This window comes from Lissotriton helveticus, chromosome 9, assembly GCF_964261635.1.
Source record: "Lissotriton helveticus chromosome 9, aLisHel1.1, whole genome shotgun sequence".
In the NCBI taxonomy this organism is placed as follows: Eukaryota; Metazoa; Chordata; class Amphibia; order Caudata; family Salamandridae; genus Lissotriton; species Lissotriton helveticus.
The window spans coordinates 1,048,481,516-1,048,497,000 of record NC_136070.1 but is presented as its reverse complement, the minus strand read 5'-3'; the positions used below and the strand labels follow the sequence as shown (position 1 = coordinate 1,048,497,000).

The 15,485-nt window shown below is 39.4% G+C and overlaps 1 protein-coding gene across 5 annotated transcripts in view; it reads right to left on the bottom strand.

Annotated features, from left to right (window-relative positions):
• ATP2B2 (ATPase plasma membrane Ca2+ transporting 2) overlaps positions 1 to 15,485 on the bottom strand; it is a 1,528,737-nt gene that overhangs the window by 210,175 nt on the left and 1,303,077 nt on the right. For all 5 annotated transcript variants that reach the window (XM_078661398.1, XM_078661399.1, XM_078661400.1 and 2 more), the window contains one exon: positions 11,099 to 11,186. In XM_078661398.1, the coding sequence (XP_078517524.1) occupies positions 11,099 to 11,186 (88 nt within the window). The remainder of the gene's footprint in view (positions 1 to 11,098; positions 11,187 to 15,485) is intronic.

The following is a 15,485-nucleotide window of genomic DNA, read 5'->3' as shown; positions in this document are numbered from 1 at the left end:
GCAAATTGCATGTCTTATGAATAATAATAAGGCTGTCGCAATTTGCGACCCCATTAGGAATGGCAAATGCTATTTGTGAGTCAGTGACTCACAAAATTGCATTTGTATTCGCATGCCTTTACCCTTTTTTGCGGTTGCAAAGGGAGGCTCTCATGGTTGTACATCTGGCCCTAAATTCCCAAGATTACACTATTATGCCAGGTTGGAACATTAATTGGAGTTTGCAGCATAAATTTAGAGTGAGCGCACAGCGGAAATATGAACGACCAGAATACGAGGATAGGTGTTTCCGACATTTATTTTTTTGGGCTTTTCTATAGATGAAAATGTGTCCTTCTATCCATCCAAAACGGGTGCAAGGACACATTTTGCTTTACAATTTAGCATGAAATGCAGAATGAAACACCAAATAGCCTGTTGTGTTCACCTCAGTCATTATAATTGGGGTGACACCTAGTAGCAAATGTTAGCCTCAAAAGATAATATGTACTTATGGAGAAAAGTAGAAATGACAAGTGCCTCTCACTCCTCGTCTAGCGAGTTATGCTCATTAGACTGAGAATGTCAGGAGCCGGAAAGAGTCCTATCAGAAAACCTTGTCTGCAGGTTTTGATAAAGCAGAACCCTGCCCTTATACCACAAATCAATATGCCACACAATGTGTCTGATTCATGAAGGTCATAAAGATGTCTGATTGACAAAGGTCATAAAGATAACTTAAACTTTTGAGTAAGTTTACACCTTTTAGTTGTGCAGCCCTAAATATGGCCTACCACTGGTACTGCAACATCCTCCCATTGAAAATAATACCCTCATCGGGTCAGCATTCAGATTTCAGCCTTTCAACATCAATTGTTTCTCTTTCCTGCTAAATTGGACCTCTGCCAGATCATTTTTCCTTGCAGCCAGAGTTACAATGCCTACACCAGAGAGGTGGACATTTTCCTTCTCTGCCCTGTTGGCTATAGAGTGCACATTTGTTAGCTTTATCTTTCAAACAGTTTGCCCACTTATACCTATACTCACATCATTTAATGTTAAATGCAGTCATATTATTGTAAATCACATCTGTTTTGCATGCATCATGTACTATATCAGAAAGCCCTGCCACACACAACAAGTCAATAGCAGAGAGAGATAAAAATTACTCTAAGTGACACTAAACTTACTCTATGTATATTTTAATAAATGTGTAAAAATAGGCCATAGTGACAAATATGCTGTCAAGCCAAACCTAAGAATGAAAGCCCCATTTTATCCTTCTGAGCAGGATCTCTGGATAGATTTCAAGTAATAATCAGCATTGCATGCATAGACATGCCTATAGGGGCAATGATGGACATCTCTAATTTGAGGTCTTCTTAGCTGCAAGGCTTTCTTGACATGGCAGTGGCCCGAAGAAGGTAATTTCCAAAGCAAATTAAGGGCATATGTTCCTTTGTATTCCACAATTCATGCAGCAATTATTTGAGCTATCAAGTACAGCAGTTCTGGTTCACATGAGTACACTGTTTGGTTGTCAGGTTTTACAACTAAGAAACATTATGGTGTGTTGTGTTCTTCACCATTTGTGTGGCATGACATGCTAGTTACACTGCTTGTTAGCACTTTTGCAACAATAGCAGGTTGTCCCAGGTTGTCCCAGTGAATGGTGTTACTATAAGAGTGCACCAAGATAGTGTGTGACAGTCCTTGTCTTTAGTGTTCTAGCGAGAACTGTGTGTTTTCCTAACTTAGGGCCTGATTTACCGTTTAGCAGACTAATACTCCATCACAAAAGTGGTGGAAATATTCCATCTATCTTATTACAAGCTTAATATATCTGAATGCACTAGTAATTAGGTGAATGGGATAGTCGTTGGTTTTGATTCAGTGTATTAAGGGATATCCTGTCCACATTAATACAAGTGTGTTATATCCTAATGCACATGTAATAAGGTAGATGGTACTTTTGTAATGGAATACCCATCGACCAAACTCTGAGTCAATCACTCAGGGGCATATTTATATATTTATAAAAATGTCACCTTGCTGTGCTGCCCTGCATGAAAGGGGAAGGGCAGGAATGTGCCATATTAAAAGAATACAACACATTCCTGTCCTTTTCCTTGCACTGGTGCACAATGCAGGATTGTTTTTGTGCACAAGAGAAATCTTGAGAGGGCTTTTCCTCTTTCTATGTCTCCTGCAGAGTGCATCACTCATAGAAAGAGGAAAAAGACAAGGAGAAATAAAGATATTCTCCTGGGGAGACTATCTTTTTGGTACAATCCCAGGTTCCCTTTTCTTGGAAATCTGGGAATTCATAAAAATACATGAATGTTGCATAGGAACTAACCCTGGGCATAGTTCCTGTAGTAGCGCTACGCGTAGCTACGCGAAGTGAACTTCACAATACCCGAGCTACACGTAGCTACGCTAACTGCGTAGTGCACTGTGCAAAATGCTGTTCTCACTGATTGCATAGTGCAGGATGCCTGTCCGCATTGTGAAATCAGTGCCAACCTCATCTTGCACAGTGCAAGAGGTCGTTTTCTGCCGCTCGAGTAGATTTCTACTCGAGCAGCAGCTTTCTCAACAAGGACTGGTAGTTTCTCATCGCGAGCGGTCACGAGCATACGTGACCACTCGCAACGAGAAACCTGACCTCCGCGCGTTGAGAATCTCGCCAGGATGTTTATTTTCCACACTCGCGATCGGCAAGTTGATGTTGAGGACCGCGAGCAAGCGAAAAATTACCGCTACGCGTGTTTGCACTGTGCTACGTGCAATTCGCGTAGTGCGAAGTAGCGCAAACTTCACAATCTATGCAAGCATAGCGTGATCCTTCGCCCAGGGTTAATAAGAACACCCATGCAGCACCCCTGGAAATGCTACCTGGGGCAGAGTAATGCAACACAGTGATTTGTGAGGTGGTACTTTACTTAAGATTTATGAAGCCACACAGCGCCACACAAGGTGGTCTTGCGTGGCTTCATAAATCTCTTTTTTAAGTTGCATCACTCTTCACATTTCATGGTGCAAGAGTGAAAAGGGGGCTCATAAATATGCCTCTTCGTGTTGTTTCATTTAGGGTAGGTCATCTAGTTTTCAGGTGGGTGATCTGTACCTTTCAATGCACTCACTCTTCAGTGCCAGTTCTATGTCGGTGTGTGGGTTTTCCCAGCAGATTTCTCTGGATGAATTTTATGTCTTAAAACCAAACCACCCACCCTCTGGTACTGCTGTTATTGATGAACATGTGTTCAGATTAATTGATTGTTGTAATCAACTTCAAACTCTGAATGTCCACAAATCGTATAAAATATTCTGGAATATTGTACAAATTCCACCTGCACTGATATAATCAGATATACGTGGCTGAGGAAACCATGTCCTAAAAATGATCATTCCAAGATAATATCTTAATGTGAAAACATCTGTTGAATCTCATAACAGGTTGTACCACTAGCAACTATACATTGCCAAAACAATGATTACCAACTTTATTCAGTTGTCCACCAAACACAGTTGATTAGAGTAAAATACATACTTTACATACTGTTATATCTGCTAAATACAGTGCAATGTTTTAAATCATCCACAGCTATGAACAGGCCTGTTTAGCAGCATATATAAACCATAGTCACCTTGAGCAGAAAAAGGGTCCAGCTTCTCTCAAACATAAAATATCAAATATGCACATTTTATGTAATTAAGTGGCAACCATTCTAAGTTCAGCACTGGGATATTTAAGAGTATGTCCTAGACACTGATTGGAATTTACCAGGACACAAGCTTAATGCTTGCATTTTTATGACAAAACACTTACAGTAGTTCATGCATGTATTTGCATTTGGTGCTTGTGTACAACAACAACCTTAGGTGACATAATGAGTGCATCAAATTTATTTATCATTATTTTTGCTACATTCGGGATAGAGTAATAGAAAATTAATCAAATTTTTCCCTATAGAATGGCACAATCTGAGAAAACTCTGCAGAAATTGAAACTTGCAAACAAGACAATTAAAACAACAGGTGGAAGAAATTGTTGATTCCCGTCTGTTTTTTGGAAGACAGGGCTGAATACACAGAGGGCCAATACCAATGTACAACATAAGGGTGGTAGGTCTTTAAGATCCTAAAAAAGTGGAATAATGGTTTTACACCAGCATCTTTCCAGAGCAAGCAAAAAGGGTGCCGGCCTCACGACCATCTTTAGGTTCAGCAAAAAATACCAGTAGTTGCTAAACTGCTTTACTAAGAGATTTGAAATGTTATCCTATTTATCACAAGTGAAGGCACACCTCTGGCGTTTGAAATTCAAAATAATCAGTGTTCCTAGATTATACCTTAACTCTACAAGACCAATGAGCTTCCTTCTGAGTGATCAAGTGCCATCTTTGCAAAATGGACCTCCAATACTCTCCGTAGCTTCGGGCTAAACTCAATCAGTCATCACAAAATCCTATTTTTCACTGATCCCACTTTGGCTTGGGATTGAGAAGAACAGCCAGAAAAAGAGAACTGACTGCCACACACCATGGGAATGGCAATATAAACTCGGTTGCTGCTTTAGGAAAAGACCAGCCATGACAATGAGAATAAGGGCAACTCCCTCCAAGACACAAGTTCAGAATGAGTGCCATCCATCCTTGGAGATGGCCACAAACTTTAGCGAATCCAAGCAAAACACAGACTCTGGGAACTCCATTTTTTTCAGCGACTCTGAAGTTCTCTCATCTTGGGACATATGGCCTGGGTCTTAGATGTTTCCTCTAGTGACTGCAGGTGAGCTCATCTAATTAAACATCTCCTTACCCAGAGGAGAGAGACTGTGAACACCTAAATGACCTGACAGGATTTAGCTCTTGGAGTTGCCCTCAATGACCTTCAATGTCTCAGGGCCTGCAAAACCTAGAAGACTAAGACCTGAATTATGTGCAGAATATATTTGTGTAGAGCATAATATGATTTCATTATGTGAGAGGTCAGGAAGCATTTCTTACCCCTAGCATGACCGTATATTTCTGCTGGGTGGGCATCTGACAAATTATTATTGGGGCACACATTGCAATTTTTAAAAACATTTAGAAGAGTTGGGCCCTGCACAGTCACAAGATTTGACTGAGATTGGCTCTTGACACTCCTCATGAACCAGGTTTGATGTGCCATTCTGTTTGGGCATTTGCCCTTATGCTTCAGGTCTTAAGTATTCATTTTTGTTTACTGACATAGTTGTTGGCACACACAAGAGAAGAAGTTAAGGAGGTATATAAATCTAATGCACAATGCAAAAAGCTCTACTGCAGAGACATAAAATCAATGTGCTGGGGTAGAGCAGATGAGAAGAACAATACTGTCTTGTTAGCTAACACTCTTCCCACCATGTCATACAATTTCTTAGCTGGAATATTTGAGGAATGCACACAGCACACAGAAGATATGTTATTAACTTATTTACTCCTATGTTAAGCGTCAAGGCACACATACAACATTTCTTCAGGAAACTAAGCTTGAAAACAATGGTGAGGCGAACTCAGACCAGTAGGTATTCATCATATGCCACGGGGAACTAATCTAGGTGCGAGTAGGTATCCCCTTTTAGATAATCACAGCAATATCTGATAAAGATGGAAGATACACCTTGGTAGAAGGATGGCTAGTTGTCATCTGGGTGCTCCAAACACATGCTCTGAAGTTCCATCAAATGGGCTTTATGACCAAACTAGCTGATCACCTTGACCAATAAGCTGGAATCCCATGCGTCACAGGGAGAGATTTTGATTGTGATTTGGATTTTAACCTAGATAGCTCAAATCCTCCCCTCCCACAGGCCCCTACCATCAACAATGCTAAAAGTTTGACTAACTGGATGAAGCACTGGTTATTATTAGACATCTACAGACAACAAATTCCAGATATCAAAGTTAACTCATACTATTAAGTCCCTAATGACCTGTTCATCAACGTAGATTTACTATTGTGCACAGACTCCCTCAGCCATCTCACAAAACGGATTGATTACCTTGGAAGTTGGATCTCAGATCACAATCCCTTATTGGGGTACTTCCAATGGGGTAGAGCAACTCTGTTAATCCCACTTGGCATCTCCAACATGAGACATTAGTAGACCTGTTTATTTGGACCACAGCGGCTTTGCATGTCAGTACTTTAATGATACCGCTATTTCACTAGGGGTAGAGTGGGAGGCGTTTATAGTGGGACTAAGACATTGACACAGTGTTGGGTGCCTGTAGGGAGATTGTGATAAAAATCCAGCAAGTTGAAACTACTCTAGCATGCCTTGCACGAGAACAAGCTTGGGATCTCATGAGGAAGTAAGCACTTGAGACGACACTGGTGGAGGACTTAGACCTGTACAATGCTGTCTGGGCCCCAATAAGATGCAGAGTCTGATGACATGATTATGTCCCACATGGCATCTTGACAAAGTCAGTGAAGGGGCTGGGGACTCATGATAATCAATATGCCCATACCAAAGAGGTTCAAATTTACATTGGAACTACAGGTCTTCTTAACATTTGTTCCCGTAGTGTGTGACTACAGGGTTCAACCACCAAGTACGTGGTATGAACAGATATGAATGCATGAGCTACACAAGAGTTGACACCACTATGTCCCTAATATAAAAGGTTGAAATGCAAATCTGGTTTAGTTTTGGAGTTAAAAGAGTACAGTCTTGATCAAAGGAAAATGCAAGTGCATCACTGTGATTTCACAAATTAGTAACCCTGGGCGTAGTTCGCGGAGCCGCACTCCGCGGAGCTACGCGAAGACGCAGTTGCACTCCGCGACCTTCGCGTAGCTCCGCGGACATGCGTAGTAGCTTGCTAGACCCGTTCGCGCGCCGTTTTTCGTCTTTGGGGGCGCGGTGCGCGTGTTCGGGGCGCTGCCTGCATGCTCGAGATAGCTAGCGCGCTAAGTTACTCAAGAGGTTTGTCCCGCCCGCTTGCGTTCCCTTATTTCCAAAGTGCGTGATCGCGTCAAATATCGCGCGAACTTACCCCCGGCGCACGCGATAATGTTATTCAGCGCGCGAGAACTACGCTACGCACCGGATCGCGGAGTAATCGACAGCTTCGCGTTCTCCGTAGAACGCGGAGTTGCCAAAACTCCGCAAGCTCCGCGAACGGAGCGTAGTTCTTCGCCCAGGGTTACAAATTAGTAGTTCAGTGCTTATCACAAGTGATCACAAATAAAGACATATACAATGAAGAACTGTTTTAACTAAGCCTCTCTCTTTAATGTATAGATTACTCACTGCTGGAAGTTTGCTATATGGTCTATAAGCATGGCATGCAAGTTTGAATGATGCATGAGTTAGATAAAATTCATAGCAGTCACTCAGATGGCACAAATAGTGCGGTATCCAAATGCTTAAAACCCATATCTGGCAACATCTATAGTAATTTATTAGTGTTGATGGTCCTCCAGGAAGGCGTTTGACCAAATAACACATCCAGTGCTCCATTATCTATTAATGTTTAGCATACCAAGGTGCACAAGTCACCCTAGGTGAGGACCCGATGATAAGAATGCAACTAGTATCCCTAGTCGGTGAGTCTCCATTTATTTAAAAAGGGATGGCTCCACTAAACCACATAAATAGGCTTTTTTAAAGAATATAAATGTGTTCCCTACCTTTGGATTTAAAGAAATTCATGGGTGAAAAGTGAGCAAACGCCGGATAAATCTTCCTCCCTCTCTTTTCTGGAACTGTTAGAATCCATCATGGCCACTTACTTACTCATAGAATGATCATTTTACTTGCCATAAAAACTGGAATGATGTAAATGATGAACCTCAAACACATGCTGTAGTACAAACTTTTCTTGTAATGGGAGATGCTGCCAGCTTGTTACAATGTTATATAGGCCTTTAAGGAACATACTCAGATACCTTTCTCATGCTTCAAGTGACTTAAGAAACAGATATAGGCAGGTCATTACATGATGCAAAATGGAGCGGGACTTTGGAATACCCATACTTAATCAGATTGCCTGATTTAAAAACACACAATATTGAATAATACACAGAGCATGGGTGACCCGAGAGAGGATTAACCATATATTCTCAAATGATGTTAAATGTCCTCACTGAAAGTAGACTTTCAACACATGTTATTGAGCTACACCTCTCCACCGCAATATTAATATAACGTCAAAGACACTTTTGATACAAATTCCCATGCTGCAGCACCAGCATGTGGGAGGAATGGGAGCGAGCCTTATAAAGCACATTAAGACAATTAAAGTGATGCCACTTTACTAACCTTGCTCTGCTACCAGATAGCTTACCAAATTTACAATGAAGTGATGGGGCAAATTCGGCCCCCTCAGTAGCTTCTTGACTGTGTTCTCTAATCCGCTGGGCTAAAGAGGAAAGTGGGGTCCTGTGGTGAGAGGAGGTGAGAGGGATCCGCAATCTCTCCATTTCCATGGAGTAGGAAGCTCTTTCAACTTCAAAATGTAGAGAAAGTTGACTACCTCCCCTCGATCCTTTCATACAACTGTGGTGGGTGCTAGTATGAGTCACTTGCCTGCCAGATACTAGATCAGCAAAGTGCCAGCAACCCTGTCCTTGCATGAAATAAACGAACCCCTCTCAGTTTGGGTCATCCCCAGATCTCTTTTCTTACTGGTCATACTCACTGTTGACATAAGTGGCTCGCTGAGCTGCTCTCCACACACCTTCCTTCCCTTTGTTGCCTAACAGTGAGAGTTAAGGATTAGGTACTCAACCAAGTGCTCTATTACTAGATACGGTTCATTATATTCCCAAGACAGCAACGCTTTTATGCATGTTACCCTGAATATTTGTACTCTTAATCTGTAGATGACTGTATATGAGCCTTAAGTGTTTCAAATGTCTTGCGAAAGCAATAACTTGTTTCACATGTACCTAATCAATTGCTTTTATATAATATTTGCAATGTTTTGCATAGTCCAATACCAAGCATTAAAAAATGAATCACATTGATTTGTTGTCAAACATACTCCATTTTGCATTTCTTCTGTAAACAGACAAAAATAGTGCAAGATTTGTTTGTTTTATGTTTTGCACTCTGTCAGATCTTAAATGTAGAGCAAGTTCTGTTTTCTCAATTACAATTTTACAAGTAGGAAATTGTGTAAATCATATCAACTCAATTTTTACATTTGTTAAAAAAACGTTGGAATCAAAAATTCTTTAATTACAAAAACTCCTGCACTTTTTGGATAATTACCATAAAAAAGTTATATGATAGATGAGCTGTGATTTACAGTGTTTCCCAAAGGTTAAACAGATATAGCAGTCCACTTCTAATAAGACATTTTTTTCTATTAGATCTTACTAATACTACTTATGAGGACTAGTCCTTTACTTTTATTTCTCCCTTGGTTCTTTCACCAAACTCTCTTCATTTGCCTTTGTACAGTAATTCAATATGCGTTTTCTCTTATCATTGTCACTTGGCTTCCCAGTCCTATTTGTCTGGTTAATCTTATTTGCACATTCATCCTGCCATTATTTCCTACTCTTTTCCATTCTCCAATAACTTCTCAAACCACTCATCAATATATATGAATCCACGTTCAACCCATTTTTCAGTCAAATGAGTATCCTTTTAAGCTACATATCTGACTGAATTTTCAAGTTCTATATTGTGTAACTATATTGTTGTTTTTTGTGAAATCACACATAACACCATAATTGCTTTCTGGATTGCCATATCTACCAGACAGTGCTGAGACAAAATATCGAGTTGGAAATGTCGATTGAGACAGAATATCGAGTTGGAAATATTGTGATTCAGAAATATCAACAGCAAGAATATCGTGGTCAAGAATTAACTGAGACAAAATCCTAACTTTAGTACTCCTAAATGCCTTCTGTGTATACCGAAAGTTATAAAGTTAGGATTTTGTCTCAGTTAAACTTAGGTTTGTTTTAGGTTTAATTTAAAACCAAAATTTAAGATTAACCAAGACAAAATCCTAACTTTAGTACTCCTAAATGCCTTCTGTGAATACCAAAAGTCCTAAAGTTAGGATGTTGTATCACGTAAACTTAAGTTTGTTTTAAGTTTAACTTAAGGCCATAATTTAAGATTAACTGACACAAAATCCTAACTTTAGTACTCCTAAGTGCCTTGTGTGAATACCGAAAGTCGTAAAGTTAGGATTTTGTCTCAGATTACTTTTGTGATTTGGGTCCTGTGTGTCTAAAGTCTCCATGGGAATTAACATGGGAAACACACTATTTTCATCCCCACTTTTTCTCACCCCTGCTTATGGATCACCCTGAAATTTCCCATGCACAACAAGACCCAACTTGGCACATTTGTTGGCAATTTCGTCAAGATTTGTTAAACAGTGCCAAAGGTAAAGGCAAGTCAAAAAATTATTTTCCTATGGAAACATGGTCCAAACTATACAGCACATCCAACTCCTTCAGGCTCGAAACCGGACACCGACATGGGGGGGATTTTGGCAATAAAGTTATTTATTTCATAATCTTGCTGCGACGCCTTTCGGCAAAAACTGCCTTGATCATAGTGCTTAATTTGTGCCGGTGCTTAGTCGAATAAAGATGGGGTGAAAAATGGGACCACCTTCACAGGTGATTTGTTTTTTTAAAGATGGCTGTCTATGCATCCCTTCGTTCCGCACAATATTCCATCTCTCATGCCCTTCCTCTTTGTTTTTTTTTTAAATCTCATTAAAATGAATCAATTTCAGAAAGTTTTTTTTTTTTTACCTTGTTACAAGATCATTGTGTTCCCCTATCTAATTGGGCTTTTGGACTCCCTTCTCCATGTTACCTGTTAACTGAAATCTGTTTTTCACAAATCACATTATTTCTTTGTCATTCAAAATACCACCCTATAGTCGTCTGCTTCTTTTATCAGCATGCTTGAAAAGAAAATAGAGCTTAAAAAAAATGAAATTCCCTATCTGGGTTAGGTTTAATTAATACATATATATTATCGAGTGAAATACAGCAATTTATAAAAACACATCACAGAGTGAAAATGAGAAATGTAAAATATGTTTATGCAATGAACTGTACAAATCAAAATTTAAAAAAAGTGCCAAGAAAATTCATGTACCTTTTACTAATGTGTGTTTATCAGTGGGAGAAGAGCGAGCGAGCACTCGAAGCTTTGGCCAGATTTTGTCAATTCGTTCTTGCTCAATCTAGAGAAAAGCATTGCAAAATCAACAGTTTTGTGATACAACGTCAAGAAGGGTGATTGAAAAAGGTGTGCTAAAATATTTAAAGTATAGTTCTAATTGCATTACATTTTACAGATAATTCTATAGATCCTAAAAGGAGAGACTGCAAACAACAAAATCTAAATTACAAATATTAAGCCCACTAATGTTCAAATTAGCCATGGTTCGACATCAAAGCATTGATCAAACAAAGTCAAACGTATTAACTAAGCGTACAGCCAGATAAATAAAAAAATCATATTTGAATGTAAACCACAGTGTGACAGCTAGATTTATAAATGTAAATTACAGTACAAGGTGCAGTTTCAACAGAATGTAGTTGCTAGAATACGGAAATATAACGGACCTCTAAAGAAACAAGTTGGCTACAATGTCATTTTGAAATGGGTGGCTGCCCGTATGCATGTTATTTGGCATCACTTGGAATTTGAATTTGACCATGACACAGTACCTGTTCTCCTGTGCCACATTTGTATATAACTTAAACCATTTATAACGCATTATATGGGGATTTCTCTAATATCTGACTCATCTCTGTGAAAACTATTTATTTACATCATCTGAACACTAGCTACACTCACCTGCTCACAGTCCTCCTCATCAATTGTATTACTTTGTAACATCTTAAGTTATTATTTTAAACCATGTGGAATGATAATTACAAAAAATAAGGGCTTGGCCCTAACAACAGTCATCTTTTCCAAAGTGTCAAAGTCGGGAAAACAGGAAACGTCTTTGACATGTGTGCTGGCTGCAAATTTCCAAACTATTTCTGACTCATATTAAACGTGTAACGAAAGTTGTGCCTCTGTTGCGGGCAATAGATCCTTGAATATTAGAGGCAACGTTCTAAATACATTAAAACACATTGAAGGCAAACATAACATGTAGGTAAAAAAAAATCCTATTGCTTCAGTGCGGTATACCGAAGCCCATGATGCAATGCGTGTGTAAATTCGGTTTATAAACAGTTTTATTTAGAATTCTCTGAACCATAACTTTACTGTGAACTAGATGAAGTGTTAATTCAACATTTATGGAGAATATTGTTTCTACCTGGAAATCCTAAGCACGATATATATGAGCTGTCTAAATAACAAATAATAATAAAAACAATAGATTTATCTACTCATTCAGCTAAAAATACAAGCCACAAAAATTACTTTAAAAAGGACTTTGAGATTCGTTCATGGTCAAATGTTTAGGGCTTGTTCAAGATTAAGCAACAGGGCAAGGTATAAAGGGAGCTTCAAGTGAGCTGTGTATGCACATTCTTGTAGGAAGTTGGAATATTCATCACATCCAGGAAGTACTTCAGCATCATAGTTTTGAATCCCAACTCAAGCAGGGGAATAGCTTTAAATTGTGCAGCAGACACAGTGGCCTCTGAGGCCCAAAAGTCTAAGGTGTCCATTGTACCCTAATTATATCTGAACTGTGCTACTTAACAGAAGAAGAGTGGCATTTCACTTGCTTGCATTAGAGCACTTTCCAGCCTTGCTGCGCCACTGATTGTAAGGAAATATAATCCAAAACCAAATAGAACTTGAAGATCAGTCTCTGTACAATACATCCTTTTCAAACAGTATCTCACACCAAAGGAGAAATATATTTGCTAGACAACTCCGGCATCAAACACTGCTGTCATATTGTTAACTTATATTATTTGTTGAGTGATAAAGAATGTTAGACCATGAAATGGTGAGAGCAGCTCCATTGAAGTCAATGAAGAGGCTCAGGCCCTTAAATGGCTGGTATAAACATTCTGCTCCAACATTCCAATGTTTGTCTTTCGGTATATCCCATTTTAATTTGGAACATTCTATCCTCAGTGGATGGAAGGCTCTAACAGCCTTGTAGCCCTTTCGCCTCGGGCTATACCAGTTGTTAAAGGCTCTCTCCCTCATTATAGGCCCTCACCTGGGGCTTGGGGTTATAACTCAGTTTCAGGGCCTTTTACCAACCCGTATAGCCCTTGGCAGCAGGCTATAAGGCCTCCTTAATAAATAAAAATAGTAAAACCGTGTTCACTATTAATCAGATTACAACACTGGCCTAATTAGCCTATGATGTCCATGCACTAAGATAAATGTTAAAATATGCATATTGTTCCATAATAGAATGCTATCTTTGTATATGCTAGGCCAGTGAGCATATCAGATCATTTTTTTTTATTCACACTCAGAGTAGATATTTTTTTAAAAAGTACCAAATATAATACATTATTTCATAGTATAAGAATTAAAAGTACAAATATAATACACAATTTCACAGTATGAGAATTAACAGGAAAAAAAGGTATATATATAATCTAATACATTTGATACATGATGTTTCAAAGGACCCGGAAAGATAAACATCACTTATATTACTTATATCAAAATACAGAAAATTACCATTTCAACAATTCTTATGGGTGTATAGCATAGAAGCAGACAGCTAAATACAAAATTCATGTAGAGTACCCATTTTGCTACTTATTATACATTTTGGGCCATATGTAGGTAAATACTATTTAACGATTCTAAAATACCGAATTTTACCAATTCAGTATTTCAGAATCGCTAAATGGTATGTAGCAAAAAATTCTGTGAATATTACCAATTCGGTATTACCGAATCGGTATTTACCGATTCAGCAATTCCCATTTATTCCTATGGGCCCGGAGGCCCATAGGAATGAATGGGAAGCCATTCACTATTACCGATTCGGTAAATACCGAATCGGTAATAGGGGGATCACATTCAAGTGTGGCAGGGTGTCACATTGACACCCTGTTGCACCCCTGAATCGTGCATGTGTGCACATGTGGTACACATACTGTCTGCCACATGGCACTGTTGAAAAAGCACAAAATTGCTTTTACAAAGGTTTTCGATATTTACCACCAACTTGTAGTTGGTGTTAAATAACAAATCCTTAAAGCACATAAGCACTCTTAAATGTGCTTGCTACAGACCCGATTCGGTAAATAATGATTCGGTAAATAAAGAATCGGTAAATACCGATTCTGTATTTACCGAATCATCACCTACATTGGAAATGGCTCAATACCGGTCGGTAAGCCTGAAATTTACCGAATTTCGGGTTTACCAACCGGTAATGAGCCACTTGCATCAGGCCCTTTGTCATTATTAAGCCCCTCAACCTCCCCACTCCACTTTGTAATGCAAGCCCATATTTTTATCCCCCGTCTTGTAGCTTTCCTACCTCTACACGCGTAGAGGGCTGCCTCCTGTTTCCAGACTCCCAGAAGTCTGGCTAACCACACCCGAAAAGTGGGTGGTTCCCTGTCCTTCCATCGTGCCGCTAGCATTATTCAATAAATTGCTGTGCCTAAAAACAGGCAGTATTCTTTTTCCTTATTGCATCTCACAGAGCTGTCATACCCCAAGACTGCCAGTGTAGCAGTTAGCTCGAAATTGCTACCGAATAAGGATTTCCAAAAGCCCAGGATCCCAGATTTTAAGACGGTCAATTTGTCACAATCGAAAAACATATGTATCAGTGTGGCCGGCCCACCCCACACCTAGGACACCTGTCATCCTCTCTTTTCCCCCATGTGAAAAGCTTCGCCATTGTAAAATACAAATTAAATATGGTCTTGTATAGTTGTGCTTTTAGATTGGAAGCTAAGAAAATTTCCGCAGATAACTCCAGGCTCCTGTAAATGTCTACATCCGGATTATTTAGTTTCACTGCCCACGATGACTCGTTCTTTTCTAGATCATCCGGCATTGCTGCCAATAGGAGATTGTATAAGCCCCCATTTCTACAAGACTTAATTCTAATTAGATCCATCAGGGGAATCGGCTCAATTTTCACCCTGGGTCTATGTGCCATGAGGATACTCTTAACCTGTGCAAATTTGAAAAACTGATTAGGGAGTATCCCAAACTCCTGTTGTAATTCCAAGAATTGCGGCCGCTGTTTTCCACCATAAAACTCTCCAATGGCGGTTATACCCTTATTCTCCCACTCCTGTCCCATATTATCGTAGGCATCCTTCGGAAAGAGCGACCCATGCCATAGGGGGGTATATTGTGTGATTCTAGGAATTTCCATGAATTTTGATATCTGTTTCCAAATGCGCCATGTACTCTTTATGATTTTGAACCGGACTTTATTATAATAGCTGTGCTCCAATTGTGTAAACAGAAGCCCCGAGGCTTCTTTTCCTACTGCTAATTCAAATATTTTAGAATTTTCTCACTCAAACGCATTCAATCACTTCTATCTATCTTCAGTAAGAAAGATATT